This window comes from Anoplophora glabripennis, unplaced genomic scaffold (assembly GCF_000390285.2).
Source record: "Anoplophora glabripennis isolate ALB-LARVAE unplaced genomic scaffold, Agla_2.0 scaffold152, whole genome shotgun sequence".
NCBI classification, from domain to species: domain Eukaryota; kingdom Metazoa; phylum Arthropoda; class Insecta; order Coleoptera; family Cerambycidae; genus Anoplophora; species Anoplophora glabripennis.
Genome location: NW_019416497.1, coordinates 109806 through 131390, shown reverse-complemented (window position 1 = coordinate 131390; position 21585 = coordinate 109806). Strand labels below are relative to the sequence as shown.

The following is a 21585-nucleotide window of genomic DNA, read 5'->3' as shown; positions in this document are numbered from 1 at the left end:
CGTTGCGTTAGTTAATATTGACAACAAGAAAAAAAGAAAATTTAGAAATACTGACCAGCCTTTGTTTTATACTAATTTTATAATATAAATAGTAATTTTGTGTTACCAAAATTTGGACAACAATTTCGTAACGAGATACAATTATATAATTTGCGTAGATTTAAGGTTTAGTTTGAGTGAATGTTAGTGGACACTTTTTACTACTGTGGTAAATGTTAGCTGATTTTACTTCCCTGTGCAAATTACGAATTAAATGTGTCATTAAACAACCCTTTGTAACTTTTTTACACTAATGCAAACAATTAAAGGGTCAAAAAATTTCCGAAATTTTTCTGTGATTTTTGACAGACTGTATTTAGGTGAAAAATGGTCGTATTGGGAATTTAAAAAAAAGCATTTTGAAGCTCTAAGATTCTAGTTTTTAGATCTTTCGGTCGAAATTTTTTTAGGAGCTACTGTTATGCTATTCTAAGAAATAGCGTGGCAAAAAAATTTTGCAAATTTTCTATTTTTTTCATAAATTTAAACGTTATTCGTGGTAAAAATGTGAGAACCTCAAAAATTTTTTCCCTATTTTAATCATGATTATGAAGTGTTTAAGCTAAAAAAACGTGACCCTTTAATTTTTTCAAAAGTTTAAATTTTCGAAACTAAGAAACAGTTCGCTGGATCGAGATGAACCTTCACAGGGTTCTTCTGGGTATATCGAACTGTAAGTCATGCTTAACATTAGTCATTTCGGGAATATTTCTAATTTAGCCGTCAATTTTCTAAAAAACCATAAATTATCTTTTTTCCCCGTTTTTTAAAATTCGTGTAAAGGATGAAAAAAAAAATTTGTTCCGAAATGTTGCGGCAGCATGTTACAGCATATTTAATTATTTATTCCAGTTTTCGAAACTGTCCTTCAATTCTCTGTACGACCAGTTGTCGCCGAAATATCGATGATTGAAGACAAAATGATACTTTTCCATTAGAAGTCCGATATTTCGATGAAAAATGGTCGTATCGAAATTTAAAAGAAAAGGAAATTGTAGCTGAATAAACAAGCTATCTGGTCCATGCAATGGATAAGCTGGANAAAGCAATAAAAGAAATGCCCCTCCCACAAAATAAAAATGATGTTCAAAGGTTTTTAGGAATGATCACGTATGTTGGACAATTTATACCAAATTTATCAAATTTAACTTCAATTTTGAGAGATATAAAAAAAAGATGTAATTTTTCAATGGTCTGACCAGCATAGTAAAACTTTCAATGAACTAAAAACTATGTTAATGCAAGCACCAGTACTACAATATTAGAATGTAAACAAACAAACAATTATATCAGTAGATGCTCCAAAAGATGGTGTGGGTGCATGTCTTTTACAAAATTCATTACCTTATGCTTATGCTTCAAAAGCACTTACAGAAACTCAAAAAAGATGGGCACAAATTGAAAAAGAGTTATAAGCCATTTTATTTGGATGTGATAGATTTTATGAATATATTTATGGAAAAAAATTTACAGTAGAGACTGACCATAAACCTTTATTAGGTATTTTTATAAAACCTCTTACATCTTGTCCTGCTAGACTTCAAAGAATGTTAATTCAATTAAGTAAATATGATTTTGAAATTGTTTACAAACCAGGAAAAGAATTATATCTTGCAGATACTTTGTCCAGAGCTTTTTTACANTCTTACTAACACCAAGTACTACAGCGCACATAAATAAAATTTAAGAATTAATTTTTCGTGGTAAAATGCCGATGAGCAAGCGCCATTTCTTAACGCCAGTAAGAAATTATGTAACGGCGGTGCAACGAACTTCTTCCTAAAGTAAATAGTAGCCTTGACTATAAAAGTATTATTTCGTGTGTTTTTCGTAGCACTTAAAGGGACGGAGTTATGGCCTTTTAAATTTTTTTAATGTTCACTGTGGCGGACTTGCCTACCATTCCATTTTCGGACAATGCGTTTCTTCGCAACTTTGGTAATTATTTTTTATATATAGTCAAGGACAGTAGTAACATATTGTACTTCCAGTTGCTTCAGTTAGTTGAGAACGGTACAAGATAAAATAAGGTATAAGCAGGGTATAACTAAAATACTTCCTACTACCAAATTTCAATGGCGGATTCTATGACACAAATTAAGAAATATAAATGTATACACATTTATGTCGAAATATAGGAAGTTCAAAATTAATGTATATGCAGCTTATTTCAAGCAAGTTGTGTAAATAATATTTAATTTCGTTGATAAATAATGTGATTAAGTACTAGATACCAGAAACGTCAGGGGGGCGCAATGTGGCATAGGTACAGGATTGGCTGCTAGCCGGGTTCACTTGTATGTAATTTTATTCAAACAAAAAGTGATACAACCATTGACTTCTTATAACTATAGGTACTCTTTACATTATAGGAATATACATGGTGGAGACTTTCACTAGAATAAATTCGCTACCGGGGAGCTGAATAATTTTTCGAAAAGTTCAAGGAGGGCGGAAACCACCCCCAACTTTTTTTGCAACAATGCAATAATATGGCGTATTACCCCTCATTGGAAACGTGACAGAAAGACGAATCCAGCGTATTGATCACGTTTATTATTTTTGAAGAGGTAATATGAAAGTAATAGGTTACTGAAACATCGATAAAATAATAAGAGCTTGTCCGTGTGAAATGCCACATAGTTTACTTCTGGATTGTCTCCTTCTCAGGAAAAACATATTGGTAGTCTAACTGACCTTCCTCAGCTACTCAAATAGTTCCATAGCTCAAGATTGTATAAATTTTATCTCTTCTTGAGCCATATATTTAGGCCTACAAGTAACACAGTACCTAATTAAAATACATAATTTCTAAATGCTTCGCATAAGAACGGCAAAGGGAAACAAGTATAATTATTTAAAAGAAATATTCTAGGAAATACGCAAAATATTGTATAAGTATCGCGTAGTCAGTTGAAATATCTTACCTCTTATAAATAGGAAGATAAGTAATGTACATATTGTGTAATTAGTTGTTAGTGTTTGTAAACAACGTTGTAAAAAAATTATCGTTACGGCAACTAATAAAACGAGTTATAACTATTTATTATTTGGAGTAATAAAGGTTAACTACTATAATTTTTGATAACAATAAAGTATTTACGAAGATGATGAGAGTTTTTTTATTTTCAAATCGTGACAGAGAGAAATTTAGTATCAACAAGATAAGTGTTTGATGTAATGGACATCCAAACATGCCATCCAAACATTAGATATATAATCTTCCACAGCAGTAAATAAAACATGTTTCTTGGCTTAATTTAGACATATCATGATGAAGTCTATTTAATTAATACAAAAATGTTATTTTAAAATACAACTTTAATTAACAATAATCAAAATTGTATACCACATCCCCTCAACTCCTGATCTTCCCCGCGTACTCGCGATCTGCCGTTTTTGAGCACGTTTGGAGGAAATTTTCACCTATTTCACATCATTTTATCGGAAAATTAGAACATACGTTTTGAAAAATTAAAATCGGACCACCCCCAACACATCCAGAAGTTTTGCAAATTACTGCACCAATAAATTCAAATTGCAATTGTGGCAATACTAATGGTCTGACAGTGCCTGCTTTGTGCACATATAAAGTACATATAATTATTCACTACTTTTGTGCATAGGGTCAGCTCTACAACTTAAAAAATGGAGTAATGAATTAAAAAAAAACCGCTAAATTTTCCGATTTTTCCGGGGTTTCTTCGTTTCTAATTATCCGATCGACCTCTCGTTTTATTCGTGTAGCATTCAAATTGCTTCCTTAGTTTAGGTTTTATATAAGCAAAAAACTTTAAAAAATGCGTTTTTGCATAAAAATGTTTATATAGAATTAATAGTATATTGGAGTAGGAAATATATAAGCATATATCTACAGACTGTCTTTTATATGATGGAACAGTCCGTTTGCTATTATTTTTGTCACAAACAAAACCTCTATTGATTGGCCTAAAGGGGAATTTTCAAATTGCACGTGTTGTATCTTGTTTATTAGTTGATTCTTTTTTTTTGGTTATTGGTAGCACTGTCAGTGACGTACCTGTCAAAATGATAAGCGTTCAAAATATTAAAAAAGGCAATTGGAGACGGTACTAAATATATCACAGCCATGAGTTTATCAATAGTTCAAATGTTTTCAGGAAGGCCAAAAAGACGAGGCGAGATCTGATCAAATCCTTCTAACCGTTTTCTTCGACTCCCATGGAATTACGGATTTTCACTACACTACAGTTAATAAGGAGGACAGCTCATGGATTTTGCACCGAACTAAAAAAAGAATACTCTAAGGACAAGGTTTTTTTATCTAATCTCGTAATAAAAAATGTTTCGAATGAAGGTACACTTAAATATAAAAAGAACGTAAGAGATAAGCGGTTTATAAAATATGTAAGATAAATACAGATAGTATATAAAAATCTTCGTTACGATTAACAAGTCATTATTTTTTAATTTTACAAAAATTTCCTCTTTATTCAAATATTTTCCCCACAGAACTCCCAATAAAAAATAGTTATGCTTTACGGTTTACTTTGGCATTGTTTCCCTTTCCGGAACAATGTACTCATAGGCCGGTTGACTTCCTTCGATCATCCAAGTAGTTCCATTTGGACAGGAACGAACAAGTTTTACAACTTCCTCAGCTACATATTCCGGCCTGAAAAAAGATTAAGCGTTAGAATAGACAGATACAAATACGAATTCAAGCTTTATGACAAGTAATCTTGGTCGTGGTTTACTCCAATTTGTACTGCAACTCCCCCCTCCCCTCCGTTCGCGCTTTGATATTTATATTATAATTACACAAAAAGTGTGCCGACTTAAGTCCAAAATATGTTCTAAATTTCAAATAAATAAATATCTCTACAATCACCTGAGTTATCAATAAAAATAATTTTTTAATTTTTAATTTTTGACACTGTATTTTGAAAATGGGGCTCCCAAATGAAAAGTGGCATAAGAAAAGGAAAAGTCGCATTATTATAGTCTAAAGAATATGTCGTTAACTACTTGACCTATTAATTTGTAACACCCTGTCCCTGTATACACTGCGACACAATACTTAGATGTTTTCCCGGGCTGGAAGAAAAAATGTGGAGCCAGCCGTTATAGCCTAAAAATATGATTGAAATAAAACACAGGCGAATTTTTATCGGGATCGATTAATATAAAATGCATGTCGCATTTTGGTCGGTTTTACATATATTGCTAAATGTCTGCCCAATTTGCTTTATTTGATTGGTTGTCCCATTAACTTTGTAAAAAATATAGCATAAGCATAAGAATCGTCATTTTATGTAAATCCATAAATATCTCCTAAATAGCGCACTGCACGAAAAAATCAATAGTGACCTTTTTTGTGGAGAATTTTAGGCTCTACAACTTTAATTCTTTGTAGGTTTGTGAAATTCTCAATACTTCAAGTTATTCACGAAACACATTTTTTTGCAGTTTACCGGCCTTTTCCCGAATTTTCCCGGTACGCTCCCGTGCAGAACATTTTTTTTCCTTATTTACTAGAAATATATTAATCACGTACAAGAAATTGTCCACTTCAGAATTACTGCCATCTCAAAACCTCTAGCAACTGGACTCGCGCCATTATTCCATGGCTAGAAATTGGCCTCAATGATTTGGGATCGAGGGGGATTATCCCTCTTTATCCTGCCTCATCTCGTGTAGGCCTGGACAGCCTTCGTAGGTGGGCCCCATCCGTCGTCTACCCCGACCGCAAATGCGGCCGGTGTAGGCGCTTTGTGGGACCTCCTTTTGTCCTGGCTAGGCCCTGCCGGCTAGGGCCCTTTCTTCTGGCGCTCTTCTTGCTTCGCCGGCTCGTCTGTGTAAACCCCGGGGGTAGTGTCATGTTTATGTGTGGTATGGTTGGGTAGGGTAGTGCGGTATGTGTGTGTGTGTGTCGTCTTCGTTTCTTGATCCTGGCTGTCTCTGAAACAGAAAAGGTTAGCGGGCAGGGGGGGGGGGGTCGTTGGGGTGGTCACCCAGGGTAAAAAAGTTGGTGTCTAGGTCTTTTGTGTAGCAACTGGACTAATAGTTATGGGTCGAGGTTTCAAATTCTGATTGAGGCTAGAAACACGAGCAACAACTATGGAATTTAAAACACACGCGTTAGCATCTACGCGGCATAGTTGTACGACGATGTGCACGCATAGCTCGTTATCTCTAGCTGAATTTGAAGCCTCGACTGTCCACTATGGCACTATGGTGTCAAAATTTTAACTGTATCTGCATCTTTGTAGTTAAAGAAAGATTGGAAATACATCAAAACCATTAGACAATTAATTATAAAAGCAAATAGATATGTTTTTCATACTGTACTTTAAATTCCCTATGTAAATTATATTTTCGAATCCATTTTTATTATCGCTCTTTTAACTCCTTTTGTTGGTCGTTGTAGCTACTAATAATTGAAATGACTTACGTTTGGGGTGTCATCGAATCCATATTAGTCATCAACCAAGCTTCATAAGCATCTCCAAGATTCCTTCCGCTTATTTCAGTGATTAATGGTGTTATAGTTAGTCCCGGGCAAATGCTGAGCAGTCTAACCTTAGTTCTTTCGTAGTGGTGAGGGTCGCCCCATGCTCTGGTCATTGCAATCACGGCAGCCTTGGTCCCGCTATATATAGGGACACATGGGGTTACATTAACACCGAGAATAGAAGAAATGTTTACTATGACAGACTCAGGACCTTGTTTATATTTTGGTAAATAGTTTTCCAGACCCAAGAGTATTCCATTTATCATGCCATTCTACACAAAAGAAAATAAATGACAAATTAACATTATAATGTTACACGAAATTTGTATCAATAATACATATAAAATTAAAATTTAAGCAAATTGCTATGTTCAAAAATCTGTAATTTGTTTTTTGCGCTTATTTATTTGTAATATTTATTAGCATTAGCAAAAAAAAGTTTAAGATTACGAAGTATCATCAAGACTAGTTGAATGAAATTTAAATTTTATTAAAAGGTATTAAAAGATACGAAATGCAAATTCATTTCTGATAGTATTTGTAATGCTCTTAACAACAATAAAGCTGCTTGGAGTATAATAAATTCTGAACGACCTACTAGAAAAAAAAAACAGGTTAGTAATGACATATCTCCGGATGATTATAACAAATTCTTTACAGCTGTATCTGACAATATAATCAAAACTATTGATGTTGATATGTATCTTACAAAGATTCCTAAGTAAATTTCTTCGTTTTTCATGTCTCCTATCATTGAATCAGATGTGCGGCGACAAGTCATCTTGACACTTAAAAATTCAGCGTGCTTTGATTACCATGACTCTAACAGCCGTATGATAAAGGAATCCGTTGTGATCCTTGTTGAATCTCTAGCCTTGCTGTGTAATAGAATTTTGGAGAGGGATAATTACCCGATTCCTTAGCCCGTAGCCATTGTGCCATATTTCAGTAAAATATAGGACATAATTTTAAGAGATTCTGACACCATCTCAGTTTGGCTTTAGGAGGAATTCTTCTTCTATGGCAGCATTGTTATCTGTAGTGGAGGATGTAATGCACGGCCTTAACCATGATCTTGCAACATATGCCACTTTTTGTGGCTTGACAGGCCTTTGACTGCGTTAATATATATTCTTTTGGGTAAGCATTACGGAATATTTGACGAATAGGCGACAATCCGTTAGCATAAGCAACTGTGACTCCGAAATACTGCCTGTTGTTAATGGTGTGCCCCAAGGATCGGTTTTGGGCCCCTTGCTTTTCTTAATATTCGTAAATAACTTGACAATTAACGTGCATGACTGTAAGTGTATTATGTTTGCCAATGACACGACACTGTTGACACGGGGCAGTCTTGATAGGAGTAGAGAGTGTCTAACGGAGGTTAAATTTTGGTTTTCTGCTAACAAACTTAATTTGAATGTTATTAAAACTCAGCATCTATGCTTTACATCAGATAGATTAGTTAATAGATCTAATACTGTGAAGTCATTAGGTATTACGTTAGATACCGGCCTATCATGGTCACCTCATGTGGATTCTCTTTGTACCAAATTTGCTACGCAAATCTTTGTTGTAAGGCAGCTGCGGTCTTCACTGAATAATAACGTGATGAGAACTCTTTACTTTCACTGGTTCATAGCCACCTTTCCTATGGTGTGCTGCTATGGGACAATTCAGTTAGAGCGAGGAAAGCATTTATTCGACAAAAGGCGGCGGTTCGCCTTCTGGCTGCAGCGTATTGCCGTTCATCATCTACTATTTATTTATTGTAAAAACTAAATGAGAAATTCTTATAGTACTGCATACTTACAACATTTATTGCAATTTCCCTCTCCCATATCTTATCGTTCAAAATTCCTGCGTTATTTATTAAAATGTCAACATGTTTGAATATTTCCACTGTTTTCTTAAAAGCATCTGAAAAATCGAACAATAATGGCTATTTATTTTGAACATTTTAAAATTACTCTCACTCTCAAATTGTTGAATATCAGTCACGTCTGTTTTTACAAAAACTGCCCTGTTGCTACCAAATTCCTGTTCTATTTCCGCCAAAGCGGTTTTGGCGAAGTCGGGATTTAGATCGGCCAATGTTACCCCCTGAAAATATTTAAACAAAATAATAAAAGGACCAAACATTGTATGAAAATTAAGATGTTTACATTTCTATTAATCACTAAATATACTCGCCACCGAAAACGACAAAAGTTGACTTCACGTCCAATTGTACCTACTGCAAGCTATATCTCCAGACCAGGGGACGGGTACATGAATATATGGTCTCATAACCAGACAGAATACAAGCTACAGTCTGGGGAGGTTTTCCACTGTATTTCAAGCAGAAATGTCACGATAAAGGCCTGTTTAACAGAGAATGTACTTATATACAAATTCTCTGATAGTCAAGCAACAATTAAGGCTTTAGACACACACAAGGTAAGTTCAGAACTTGTGTAGAAATATTTACAAATGCTAATTGAACTGGCTACCACTAATACAGTTAGATTGTGTTTGGTGACAGGACATAAAGGCATTGACGGAAATGAGATAGCGGATGAACTTGCTAGGAAGGGATCCCAAACAGATTTTATTGATACGGAGCCCTTCACTGGCACATCTCCCAGTGTGGTCAGGGGGCAAATGGACTGAATATATTTGAATAGTGAGATACAAAATAGGCCTGATAAGGCCGCAGTGTTGTGGGACTTGAATGAAACCATAGGAAGAAAAAAAGAAGAAGAAGAAGACACGATATCAAACTCTAGCTGTGGTACCGTAGAGCAATTTTAGCCTTTCATGTATGGCTTGATACGATCAAAAACGAAATAAAAAATATTCACCCCCGATGCTGGTAATTTTAGTTATTTTAATGGGCCTTGTTTATTTCTAGAGCTCAGACAGTGGTTTCAGAAAATGCTGGAGATCGACGATGTCGCTATACAGTCTGTTACAAATTCGCTTCTCACTACAGGAATCTCGGAAACGGTAAGAAATACGAAGTAGTTTAAATGGGGGCAAAGTTGCATAATCAGGGGATTAACATACTGCCTCTAAAAAATCAAGGCTAACATGATTAGTTTTCGAAATATTTGAAAAAAAAAACGAAATTTTGGAAATTCGTTTTTATTTCATTTCAGTCTTGTTTGGGATGATATTGGAAAAAGAAGAACACCTTCTCATAGTAACTTTTTGCCCTCTATCGTATAGCATAATCAATTTTTATATGTAAAGTTTTATCTCTCCAGGACCATCATCAACTTATTTTTTTAAATACGACCTTGGAAATTTTATTACATTTTGCTTCAAGTCTTCATGACCCCCTGTACTGCCTCAACCCGAACCAGATTCAGACGTTTTGTCTCGAAAAATTCATCTTCAATGTATTTGTTCCAAAATCTAAATTTTTTATTTAGATTTCTATGTTTATTGAATTATCGTACACTCTAAGTATCGTTAGACCCTGTGAAATCCACCTAGTTATTTAAACTATTACCATCACCCGTTACAGTAAAACATTATTAATCCCGTGCCCATAGTTATTTGTAGGGTTCTGGAGTGCTTAAAATTCAAACAAATCGATCTAATTTTTTTCAGGATATTCCTACAAATACATCTGACATGCTTTTTCACAGTTGCGGTTACGGGTATAATAAATTCCGATCAATAGATAATAGATTCAACATTTGTCAAAACGGAAACGTTTTTGAACATTTACTGTAAATTTTTAAAGTATAATATTCATTTGGAGTTTTGGTTGTTCATTTGCGTTTTTAAGAATTAATTTGTCATAATGAATTTAAAACTGTAATAATGTTTTAATTTGATGCAACCACTTATCGAATTAGGTAATGGAGATCAAAACTCTAATAATGTTTTATTGTAAGGTGTGAATAGTTTAAATAATTAGGTGAATTTCACAGGGTCACAGGGACACTTAAAGTGTACGATAATTCAATAAACAGAAATCTAAATAAAAAATTTGAGATATTTGGAACTCATTAATTGAAGATGAATTTTTCGGGACAAAAAGTCTCAATCTGGTTCGGGCTGAGGCAGTACATTATTGCAGGCCATGAAGGTTTGCAAAAATGTAATAAAATTTCCAGAGTTTATGCCACTCGATAGAGGGCAAAAAGTTGTCATGAGAAAGTGTTCTTCTTTTTTCAGTATCACCTCAAACAAGGCTGAAATGAAACAAACACGATTTCCAAAATCTCGGTTTTTTCAAATATTTCGAAAACTAATCATGTTTGCCTTGATTATTTAGAGGGATAATGCTGGTCCCTTGATTATGCAACTTTACCCCCCATTTAAGCTACTTCGTATCATTTACCGTTTCCCAGATCCCTGTAGTGAGAAGTAAATTTGTAACAGCCTGTATATACATTTTCGTTCTCAACTGGAAATTACCATTTTCTAAAAAACTTGCGTAGATCATTTGACCAGATATATGATTAACGCCCTGGAAATTTAAATGGTATTCTTTTTTGTTAATTCTTTTAAATTTAATTTTGGTTCTTTGGGCAATCAGGAGCCTAACCGAGCCTTCTCCCTGGCTACGCTCTTGATTAATATAACTTCAATAAAATGTGATCAACATAAACATGTAGAATATATTTTACTCTATAAAAAAGTAACTCAAAATATACTGTGTTTACTTTTTTGTAGATACAAGATTTTTAGCATCACTTTTTTAACAAAATTATGAAATAAAATAATAACATTGTCTCAGTAACGCTCGTTTGTCTGACTGTTGAATTAAAATGAAATTTCATGTAAACATACTCACTTTCACACCGTTGCGAAGAAATTCCTTTGCATACCGCAACCCTATCCCAGAAGCACCACCGGTAATCAAAGCTATTTTTCCAACCAAATCGAGAACCATTTTTCTAGTAGTTGTCTTGACTCTGTCAAATATTAAACTGATGGAACCAGGTCAATTAATATCCTTTCGTTCAAATGAGATTGCTATTTTCATGTCTGTTAGTGATAATTTATATTCTTGAACTAGTTCAGTTTAAATGATTGTATGTGTACGACTGTACATTAAGGTAGCCCAAAAGAAAACGAATATTTTTTTTTCGTGTCTCTTGTGAAAATACAAGTTAGTTTATCATGTTTTAAGAGCCCTCTCAAAAAATCAGCTAAAAAAAATTTTTTTAGAGAGCGTTCAAGATTTTTAAAAATTTCCAAAATCGTCAAAAATTGGTTTTTTTCTCGTTATTTTATCATTTTCTAGGTTGAAAAAAATCTAGATTATGAAAATTTCAAATCGATATTTTAATTTCTGAAGGTCACTCATAATTATTTTAACTTACAAAGTAGGTAGTGCACCTAAAATGTTTTCAAGCGACCTATAAATAAATATCAACGAACTTTTTTTTTATTGAATTTGATGAACAAAAAAATATAAATAAATCATCACTTCAATTTAAAAAAATTTAAAAATTATAAATATTTGATACTCACAGTGCGGTAGTAAATTTTGCCTCAAGAAATTTTTTAAGTGTCTCGTGATTTATTTCTATCCTTTAGTTCATCAAATTCAATAAAAAAAATTATTAGTTCGTTGATATTTATTTTTAGAGGTCGCTCGAAAACATTTTAGGTGCACTATGAAAGTTAAAATAATTATGAGTGACCTTTAGAAATTAAAATATCGATTTGAAATTTTCAAAATCGAGATTTTTTTTCAACCTAGAAAATGATAAAATAGCGAGAATTTTGGAAATTTTTAAAAATTTTGTGCGACCTCTAAAAAATTTTTTTCAGCTTATTTTTTGAGGGGGCTCTTAAAACATGATAAACTAACATATTTTTACAAGAGACACGAAAAAAAAATATTAATTTTTTTTTTGGGCCACCGTAGTGTACATGTTACAACTGCTGTTGACATAAGGATGTTTGAAATTCAATGATATTGGTGTTGTAGATAAGCCAAATTATATAACTTGATATAGTGATATGAAAAATTACTAAAAGTATACAAAGATGTTTATAAAAATATATTATTATGTTCCGTTGTACTCAAAATAGCAAGAATAAAAATATGTCTTTATACAGAGGGGTTGATATTTAACGTCGAATTCTAAAATATGCATTAGTATGTTTGGAAATGAATAGGGTTTTTTATAAGAATATTACTCCAAATAACTTCAAATTACGTATTGACAAAATTTAAAAAATCTGGTATTTTTCGTATTTTCCATACTAAGGGAAATTTTTAAATAAACTCTCGTTTTTCCATGACAAATATAATTTTCAAAAAGCGATAAATAACAAATTAATTCGACGAAACTTGGCTCGTAATACTAATTTGTAATAACAAACATACAATCATTTCAAGAGACATATTTTAAATATAGGCTTCATGGCGAAATGCAAGTTAGTTTTAAACAAATTAGAGCTGTTGTAATTGTATAATTATGTCACGCGTACGTAGAGATAAAAAAGAGTAAACATTCATACTATACTAAAACAAAAAAAAAACAAATTTATCGTTAAGTAGTAGCTTTTAACAAATAGAAACTCTATTCAGGTAGAAAAAAACACAGATATTTTTTTAAATAGAAAATAATATTACGAAACGAAATTAAAATAATGAGTTCATATTTAAGCTACTCCCTTCTTTTAAAGTTTTGTTTTTGTATTTTTCTTATAAAATGCATAAAAACGCAGTATTAAATTATGTACTTAGGTCAGCACTACGATATTAACTACTAAAATGAACGTTTAGTAATTAAACAATTGCAAAAAAACGAACCAAATTAATTAACAAATACCTAGAGCGACAATTTCACGGTCAATCGAATCTGCCTTTGGCACACATGTTGGTCTTTGAATTGACTTTCTTTTCCATAAATTTCATTGACATCCATCGCCTTCTGCAATAACAATGCGCAATTTTCGAAAACTGATTTCTTCGCTTTCGACCTCTATTTAAGAGGTAATTTAATTGCCTACAACATAAAATAACTAATTTCCCGATAGGTCGTCTGGATTTTCATGGGCAGTAAAAAAAAGTGAAAAAATGTTGCCACTTATTTTCAATTTGCCAACTTAACATCACTTATTTCGAGTTACTTTTTTGATTTTATCATTCTGCATACCCTTCCCCGTTATAAAATAGCTCAAACTCTAATTCGACTGGAGTATTATCCCAACATTATATTCTGAAGGTCATTTCTTAGCGTCTTCTAAAAGAAATTTTCTGTTTAAAAAGAGTCCTCGAGAGACCCGAAGTACCCACATCCAAAGCTTACAATTAGACAGAGATGAGGTTTTTTTAACGTCTAGACAGCAAGTAACCAATATTGTCATAAATCTAACACAGAACATTTCTTTCAGGAACCTGTGAAGGCATAACATCCGTCTTCCGGATCCAAGCAGACTCGTGTGGAAGACTCTGGGTCCTCGATTCAGGTCTCATACACGTTACGGTGGATCCCAAACAAATATGTCATCCCCAACTACTCATCTTCGACTTAGAGACCGACGACTTGCTTACTAAATACGTCCTGCCAGCCGAGTTCATAAAGGAAGATGGACTTTACTCCAACATCCTAGTAGATATCAGGGATAACGACTGTGTTAATGTGCACGCGTACCTCGCGGACGTCTGGAGGTTTGGGTTGGTGGTTTTTAGCTTGGAGAAGATGAGAGCGTGGCGCATTACGGATCATTTGTTCTTTCCGGATCCGCTAGCTGCTAGATACAAGGTAAATGTAGTTTCGTTCCTTTATCTTCTTTCGAGATGAGTAGGCAATCGCAAGGATAAACGTAACAAAAGTTCAACGATTTGAGATGTATACAGGAGGATTGACTTTTTATTAGTGATGTAAAATAGCATGCTATTTAGTTTTGGGTGATAAATATCAAAATATATATCATTATATATATCAGATGAATTTTGTTAAAAAAAAAATATACTCAAATTAGTTTTTTTATATTGCTAATGCCTTGCTGATTAATTTGACACCAAATACATGTCATATATATGAACTTTAAGAAAAGTTATCAAGTGATCTTTATTTTTTTTCATATTTAGATTGGAATTTTTTTTTTTTTTTTTATCATATTTACATTAAGACACTTTATAGTAAAAGTAATAATCTATTTGAAATAGGTTGTTGTTTTAATTAATAAATTCATTATAATTATGATGGTAATGACTTCTAATTTTTGTTGCGTACTTAATATGATACAATGCCTGTTTATAAGCAAGTACGCTGTTTATTAGCAATTTAGTTTTATCAACCCACAAATAAAAAATGGGAAATTTCTAGAACAAGAAAATTTAGTCTTTGTATATCACAATAGGTACTTAAAAAAAATTAAAGATAGAAATTGAAATAAAAATTATCAAAAACTTATGATAATAAAGAAACTGCTTTAAAGTAGTACTTAAAAATCTGAAATTTTAGGGGTGTACTATAGACGGGGAGACCTAAGAGCGCACGTAATTTCAAGTCACCCCTTCCACCCTAGGGGGTGAGGAGGGAGTGAGGGGTGTTTTTTTTAGATGTACCCTATTCATTTTGCGATTTTCGGATTCTACGCGTAAAACTACCCCCGGAAACGCGTTCTTGCGGGTACGTTTAAAAGACCACCCCTCACCCCCTCTGCACCTACTAGGGTGGAAAGGGTGAGTTGAAATCACGTTCGCTCTTAGGTCTCCCCACTTATAGTACACCCCTAAAATTTCAGATTTCTATATTTATTTTTGACGGAGATGTGCCCAAGAACGATGGTCATCGAAAAAACGACAAAGTCCATATGAGGGTGGTGGTTTGGTTTTTGTGCGAATACGGCAAGAACGCGCTTTCGGGGCTAGTTTTACGCGTAGAATCCGAAACTCGCAAAATGAATAGGATACATCTAAAAAAACACCCCTCACCCCCTCCTCACCCCCTAGGGTGGAAGGGGTGACTTGGAATTACGTTCTTCCCATCTATAGTACACCCCTAAAATTTCAGATTTTTATATTAATTTTTGACGGAGATATGCCAGATACCGAAGAGCTACTACAGTCCAACCCAAGCCTACCACACAAGTTTTTAGTTTTAAAATGTAAGGTAAAGTTTGAAATTTGGCTTCATTGATGAAATGGCGGGAAAATTGATGTATATCAACTATTAACATATATATAATAGCTGAAATATATCAAAAATTGATATATATCAATTTGTTATATATTTTCACTCACATCACTACAGTTTTTATGATTAGGACTTTAACCATCGATAGATATAGAATATGGAAAATTTTCAAAAATTACCCTGAGATTTACCCTGCTGGTTTTAAATTAAAACCACGTTTACTTTTCCATCTTAGATTTGTGTGGTTCACAGAAAGTAGCTTCAAATCAGAAAAATCCATAAGAAATAAGTGGTTCGGTGATTTATTTTGTTCATTAGGACACAATAACTTGAATATAAAAAATATAAGTGAGGTATTTAGGTATAATTAAAAACGCATAATTTTATTGTATAAAATATGATTTTGTTAGGTTATTTTGTAAATTTTTAGCACCGCCATTATCTCGAAAACGGTTAAAGATAGGTATAGGTTATGTTACATAAAAAATGATCAGAATTCCATGGAGAATTGAATAAAAATACAAAAAAGTGGGGTTCCATTTAAAAAAGTTGGCCTTAATTTCATAACTTTTTTTGGGCCACCCTGTATACATGAAAATGCTTCAGAAAATGCGCAACTAAAAATATAATTCGTTATTAAATTGCTATTTATGTTAGTTTCTCAATAATAAAGATTTTATTCTGTACCACTTTGTTTGAAAAACTTAACCATTTCGCAAGTAATGAAATAAGACAAATGATAGTCCAGTGAGGTACATATTACATTTACATTTCTTTACAAAAATAGAACTTTAATGTGCAAAATATGTTTCTTTTTTCTATTGAACATTTTTACTTACTAATCATACTCTAAGATATTTTTAGTTTTTATCCCATTCTATGTTTAAAAAGTATTTTTTGATTAAAGAAAGTTTTCCTTTCAAAAATATAGGTTCTTTTTTAATCCATTTCCATTCCAAAATATTGAAAATAGTGTTAATAAAATACCAAAAGTTTCAGTGTTTTATTATTATTATTTAAGACAAAATTTTTTACGCAGCTTACAAAGTTCAAGTGCATTTAGTGTAATAATATTTATTTTATCTTCATTTGCTGTTTCTAGCTCTTCAAGTGTGTGGAGAGCATTTTAATTTTGATATAGCCAAACAGATAAAAATCTAAAGGTGTTATTAATACATGCAAATACCCATGCAGCAGTTCATCGTCATGCATTAATTCCAGGGCTTGTTATAAAATGTTACGGTATCGTTCTCCGTTTATTACTTCTCGGAAAAAAATTGAGCCTATTTTCCGTTTTCTTGAAACTACTGCCTAGATGCCTATCGTCTGAGAATGTAATGATATTTCAATAAAATTATTAGGATTCTGCAGCCTAAGTTCTATAATCGTAACTGTTTACATAACCAGATAAATATACTCATGGCTCGTCGGAATAAGCTCTTAAATGTTCAACATACATATTAATTAGAACACCTACATCGGCATTACAGAGGACAAATTCCATAAAAATTGTGGAATGGAAGAAATGATCTCAGTAAACTGAACATATTTGATTGTCATGCACGGTCATGCAACAAAGCGTAACAAGATTGATCCAAATCGATAAAAGCGGTTATGATAGGATATTGTGGTGGAGGTTATAGACAATGGTTACCAAATGAAGGACAAATTATAAGAAGCCGTCGCGCGTCGTACAATTCGATGAGAGCGTTATGGAATACAAAGTGAGCAAAGAAAGTAGCCAAGTAGTTGAGGTGGAAAATGGCCAAGAAATGACAGAAGAAGAAGACCAAAGCTTGAGTGAAGATGAAAATAATATGCCAATGGTTGACACTATAACTAGATCAGACAGAAATATAAAAATACCAAAAAGCTAGATGATTATGGAATATATTCAGCTTATTGTTTATTCTCAGAAGAAGAAAACAAAACCAAAAACATATGCAGAAGCAAGTAAACATAAAGAATGGCGACAAGCGACACGTGAAGAATTAAATTCACATGAGAAATTACAAACATGGACTCCAGTAGAGTTACTTAAAGGACAAAAATTATATTTCACACCCAGTCCTCGATATCACTATGTTCTGTAGTCCGCCTCTGTCGTGCTACCGCGCACTGCTTTAAAGACAATCACTCCCTCTACCCCGTGACCCACTCCAGACCCTCTAGTAGCCTAATCATTCGCCTCGTTGTGCTCACAGCGTGTACATGTGCTCTGCTAGCGTGTCTTCCGTAACAAAATTTCGTAAGTATACATAATCCCCTTTTGTTTGTTTTAGCAACATAATAAATATTCTAGCTAGCTATGGGTAGAAATAAAAGGCGTCGTTCATCCACGAGCGAATCGGAGGAAGAAATGGGAAACAAACAAATGTTGAAGAAAATACGTAAACTGGAAAAAAAGCTGCATAAGGCATTACGACAAAAACGAGCTCGATCTAGAACTCGAAGCCGTTCGCGTGTCTCGAGCAGGCACGGAAGGTTAAGTCGTTCCCCATCTAGGGCTACGGTTGATAGTCGGTCTCTGCGCGAGCCGGGATCAAACCGCTCTAGCCCAAGCATCGGCCGTTCCCCGCGCGGGTCGGAGATTGCTGTACGAAATGATGCGTCTCCAAGTGGGACTCCTGTACATCCTCAAGCAGATGTTAATGGTAACGACGACGACTGTCTTGTACTGCACAACGAGGAAAATTTGCCCGATGAAGTATTGAATATTTTAGGTTCAAATCCAGGTAAGGATTCGTCAAACGATTATACATTGCACGAGGCACTTACAAAAAGATGGAGCTATGTACTGCAGCAGGGGCTACCACAAAACGACCTCGAAACAATAAAATGTAGGGCATTGTACCCGTCTAATTTAAATCTTAAAGCTCCGTCGATTAATCCGGAGATTTTAACAATTGTGCCTAAACCAAGTCAAACTAGAGATGAATCTCATGCTAATTATCAAAATCAGGTAGGATTGGCCATGGCAGAGATAGGTAGGGGTTTAACGATCATTTTAGATGATAATAACACTACCACTATCAAACAAGACTTATTGCAGCACTTATCTGACGCCGGCCGTATTCTAGCTCAGTTATTTTACGATATCTCAAAAACGAGAAGGGCACTTATTAATCCCCTTCTAAGCAAAAATATAAAAGAATTGGCGCAAACTACCTCTCCGTCTGGAGGTTTACTTTTTGGACCAGATTTATCTGAACTAATAAAAACTGCCAAGCAATTAGAAGTTGCAGGCAAAGAACTGAAGGCTGCACAACTTCCGGTAAAGCAGGGGGTGTTAAAAAACTTCTATTTTAAAAAAGGAGGAGGGCGCACACAGCAAGCAGTAACATCTCAGCCGTTAAACCGCTATCGCCCGCCGGCTCGTCGTCCAGGGGACGTGAGGGAGACGAGACCAGCGAGAGGGCCAAATTCCTCCAGACAGGGCCGGACTCGCTCCAAGCGGGCATATTAAACACGGTAAGTAATAAACCTTTTGCGGGGCGACTTAAGCACTTTCACACTGCATGGAGTGAAATAACCTCGAATCCAGTAATATTAGGGTGGATAAATGGATACAGGTTACCTCTTAGGGTAGTACCCTGTCAGAAAATTCCCCTTATCTCACATCATCCTGCAAAAGAGGCTAAAAACTTAAAAACAGCTATCAACGAATTGCTTCTACAGGGTGCCGTTGTTAAATGTGCCCATGCAGTAGAACATCAGTTCATATCAAGAATATTTTTAGCTGATAAATCAAATGGAGGCAAGCGATTTATATTAAACTTAAAACCACTAAATAAATATGTCCTGTCTCCTCACTTTAAAATGGAGGATATTCGAACAGTCTGTGGCCTATTAACCAAAGACTGTTACATGTCAACTATCGACCTAAAGGACGCCTATTTCCTGGTGTCGGTAGATAAAACAGACCGAAAATATTTAAGGTTTTATTTTGATCAGAGTTTATATGAATTTACTTGCCTTCCTTTCGGCTTATCGTCGGCCCCCTACACTTTTACTAAATTATTAAAGCCTGTCATCCAGTACCTCCGTTGTAAGGGTATTTCTTGTATAAACTATTTGGATGATTTTTTAATTTTAGGAGATAGCGATGCTGATTGTCTCAGAAATGTTAACAAAATTGTTGCCTTGTTAACTTCACTAGGCTTTGTCATAAATAAAGAAAAAAGTATGCTCAAACCAACTCAAACTTGCAAATTCCTTGGATTTATATTTGACAGTAAAAATATGGTACTAAAACTTCCTCAGTCAAAAATACTCAAAATTCAGAACTGGATAAAATATATTCAGTCAAAACAACATATCAAAATCCAAACATTTGCTCAGTTTATTGGCATTTTAGTATCCTCATGTCCGGCCGTCAGATATGGCTGGCTTTACACCAAAGTTCTCGAAAGAGCAAAATACCTAGCTCTGTTAAAGGACAATATGAATTATTCAGCAAAAATGGCTATACCTCCAACAGTCTCTTTCGACTTAAGGTGGTGGTCGAGTAACATTGAAACGGCATTCAATAACATAAAGAAAGGCTCCTTTGAATTAGTAATTTTCACTGATGCCTCCTTATCGGGCTGGGGAGCATGCTCAGGGGGCGAGAGAACACACGGCTGGTGGTCTCATAGAGAGAAACGGTACCACATAAATTTTTTAGAACTTCAAGCCGTTTTCTATGGTTTAAAATGCTTTGCACGTGATCACAAACACTGCAACATTTTAGTAAGGACGGATAATACAACGGCCATAGCTTATATTAACAGGATGGGTAGCGTCCGTTTTCCTTCATTAAACCAACTTGCCAGAGATATTTGGCAATGGTGTGAAAAAAGAAATCTCTGGCTTCACGCTAGCTACATAAGTTCGAAAGATAACTGGCAAGCAGACGAAGAATCACGGATACTTCCACCTGAAACCGAGTGGTCTCTAGCCCCTTACGCATTTGAAAAGATTGTGAGAATTTTAGGAAAGCCAGTGCTTGATCTATTTGCCTCCAAGGACAATTTTAAATGTACGAAGTATGTATCATGGTTGAGGGACCCGGGATCGATAGCGGTAGACGCTTTTACAATACATTGGGGCGATATATTTTTTTATGCCTTTCCGCCCTTCTCTGTAATTCTTAGGACATTACAGAAAGTGGTTGAGGACAGAGCAGAAGGAATTTTAGTTGTTCCAAAATGGCCATCTCAACCATGGTATCCTCTTTTGTTAAAACTGTCACTATGTGACCCAGTTATCTTAGAACCAAGTTACAACTTATTGTCTTCCATTTTCAGCAAGTCCCATCCATTGGCGCCGGAACTTACCCTGGCGGCATACAAAGTATCAGGAAGGCTTTTAGCTTGAAAGGTTATCCTGAATGCGCCATAGAGACATCTGTCCAATCATTGGCTGAATCAACATTAAGACAGTACGATGTGACCTTCAAACTGTGGTGGAAATTTTGCAATTTAAGGAACATATCCCCTTTTCAGGGCAAAATTGCAGACTGCATGGCATTTTTCCAACACATTCTCGATAAGGGCAGTTATAAATATTCAACATTGAATTCTCATCGTTCAGCGCTTTCTTTAATTGTATCGGATAATATTGGGGAAGATCCTAGAATGAAGAGGTTTATGAAGGGTGTTGCACGTCTTCATCCTTCCACACCAAAGTATGACTTCACATGGGATCCATCAATTGTCCTAAAATATTTGGAGAATGTTGCTTTACCTGGAAACTGTACCTTGAAAGAAGTGTCCTTGAAGCTAATTACTCTTCTCGCTCTTATCACCGGTCAGAGATTACAAACCCTCGCACTCATCAGAGTAGAAAACATAATCTCTTGTTCAAGTGGATTTCAAATTTTCATACCGGATAGGATAAAAACGTCGGGAGTTGGCCGTACCCAGCCCTGCCTACAAATTCCCTTTTATAAGGACAATCCACAGTTAT

The 21585-nt window shown here is 34.5% G+C and overlaps 2 protein-coding genes across 4 annotated transcripts in view; one reads left to right on the top strand and one right to left on the bottom strand.

Moving 5' to 3' along the window:
* The window catches only part of LOC108910578 (protein yellow-like), a 79677-nt gene that overhangs the window by 44452 nt on the left and 13640 nt on the right, over positions 1 to 21585 (top strand). Inside the window, exon 5 of the mRNA XM_018715226.1 lies at positions 13886 to 14256. Within this exon, the coding sequence (XP_018570742.1) occupies positions 13886 to 14256 (371 nt within the window). The remainder of the gene's footprint in view (positions 1 to 13885; positions 14257 to 21585) is intronic.
* The window catches only part of LOC108910580 (15-hydroxyprostaglandin dehydrogenase [NAD(+)]), a 28817-nt gene continuing 11631 nt past the window's right edge, over positions 4400 to 21585 (bottom strand). The window contains exons 1-6 of one of the 3 annotated variants that reach the window (XM_018715228.1): positions 13321 to 13338; positions 11325 to 11460; positions 8509 to 8635; positions 8346 to 8452; positions 6473 to 6804; positions 4538 to 4693 (exon numbers count right to left, since the gene is read on the bottom strand). In XM_018715228.1, the coding sequence (XP_018570744.1) occupies positions 4564 to 4693; positions 6473 to 6804; positions 8346 to 8452; positions 8509 to 8635; positions 11325 to 11423 (795 nt within the window). In that variant the 5' untranslated portion in view covers positions 11424 to 11460; positions 13321 to 13338 and the 3' untranslated portion in view covers positions 4538 to 4563. Of the gene's footprint in view, positions 4694 to 6472; positions 6805 to 8345; positions 8453 to 8508; positions 8636 to 11324; positions 11461 to 13320; positions 13339 to 21585 lie in introns of those variants that run through there. The other 2 variants (XM_018715230.1, XM_018715229.1) reach the window with 2 other exon arrangements.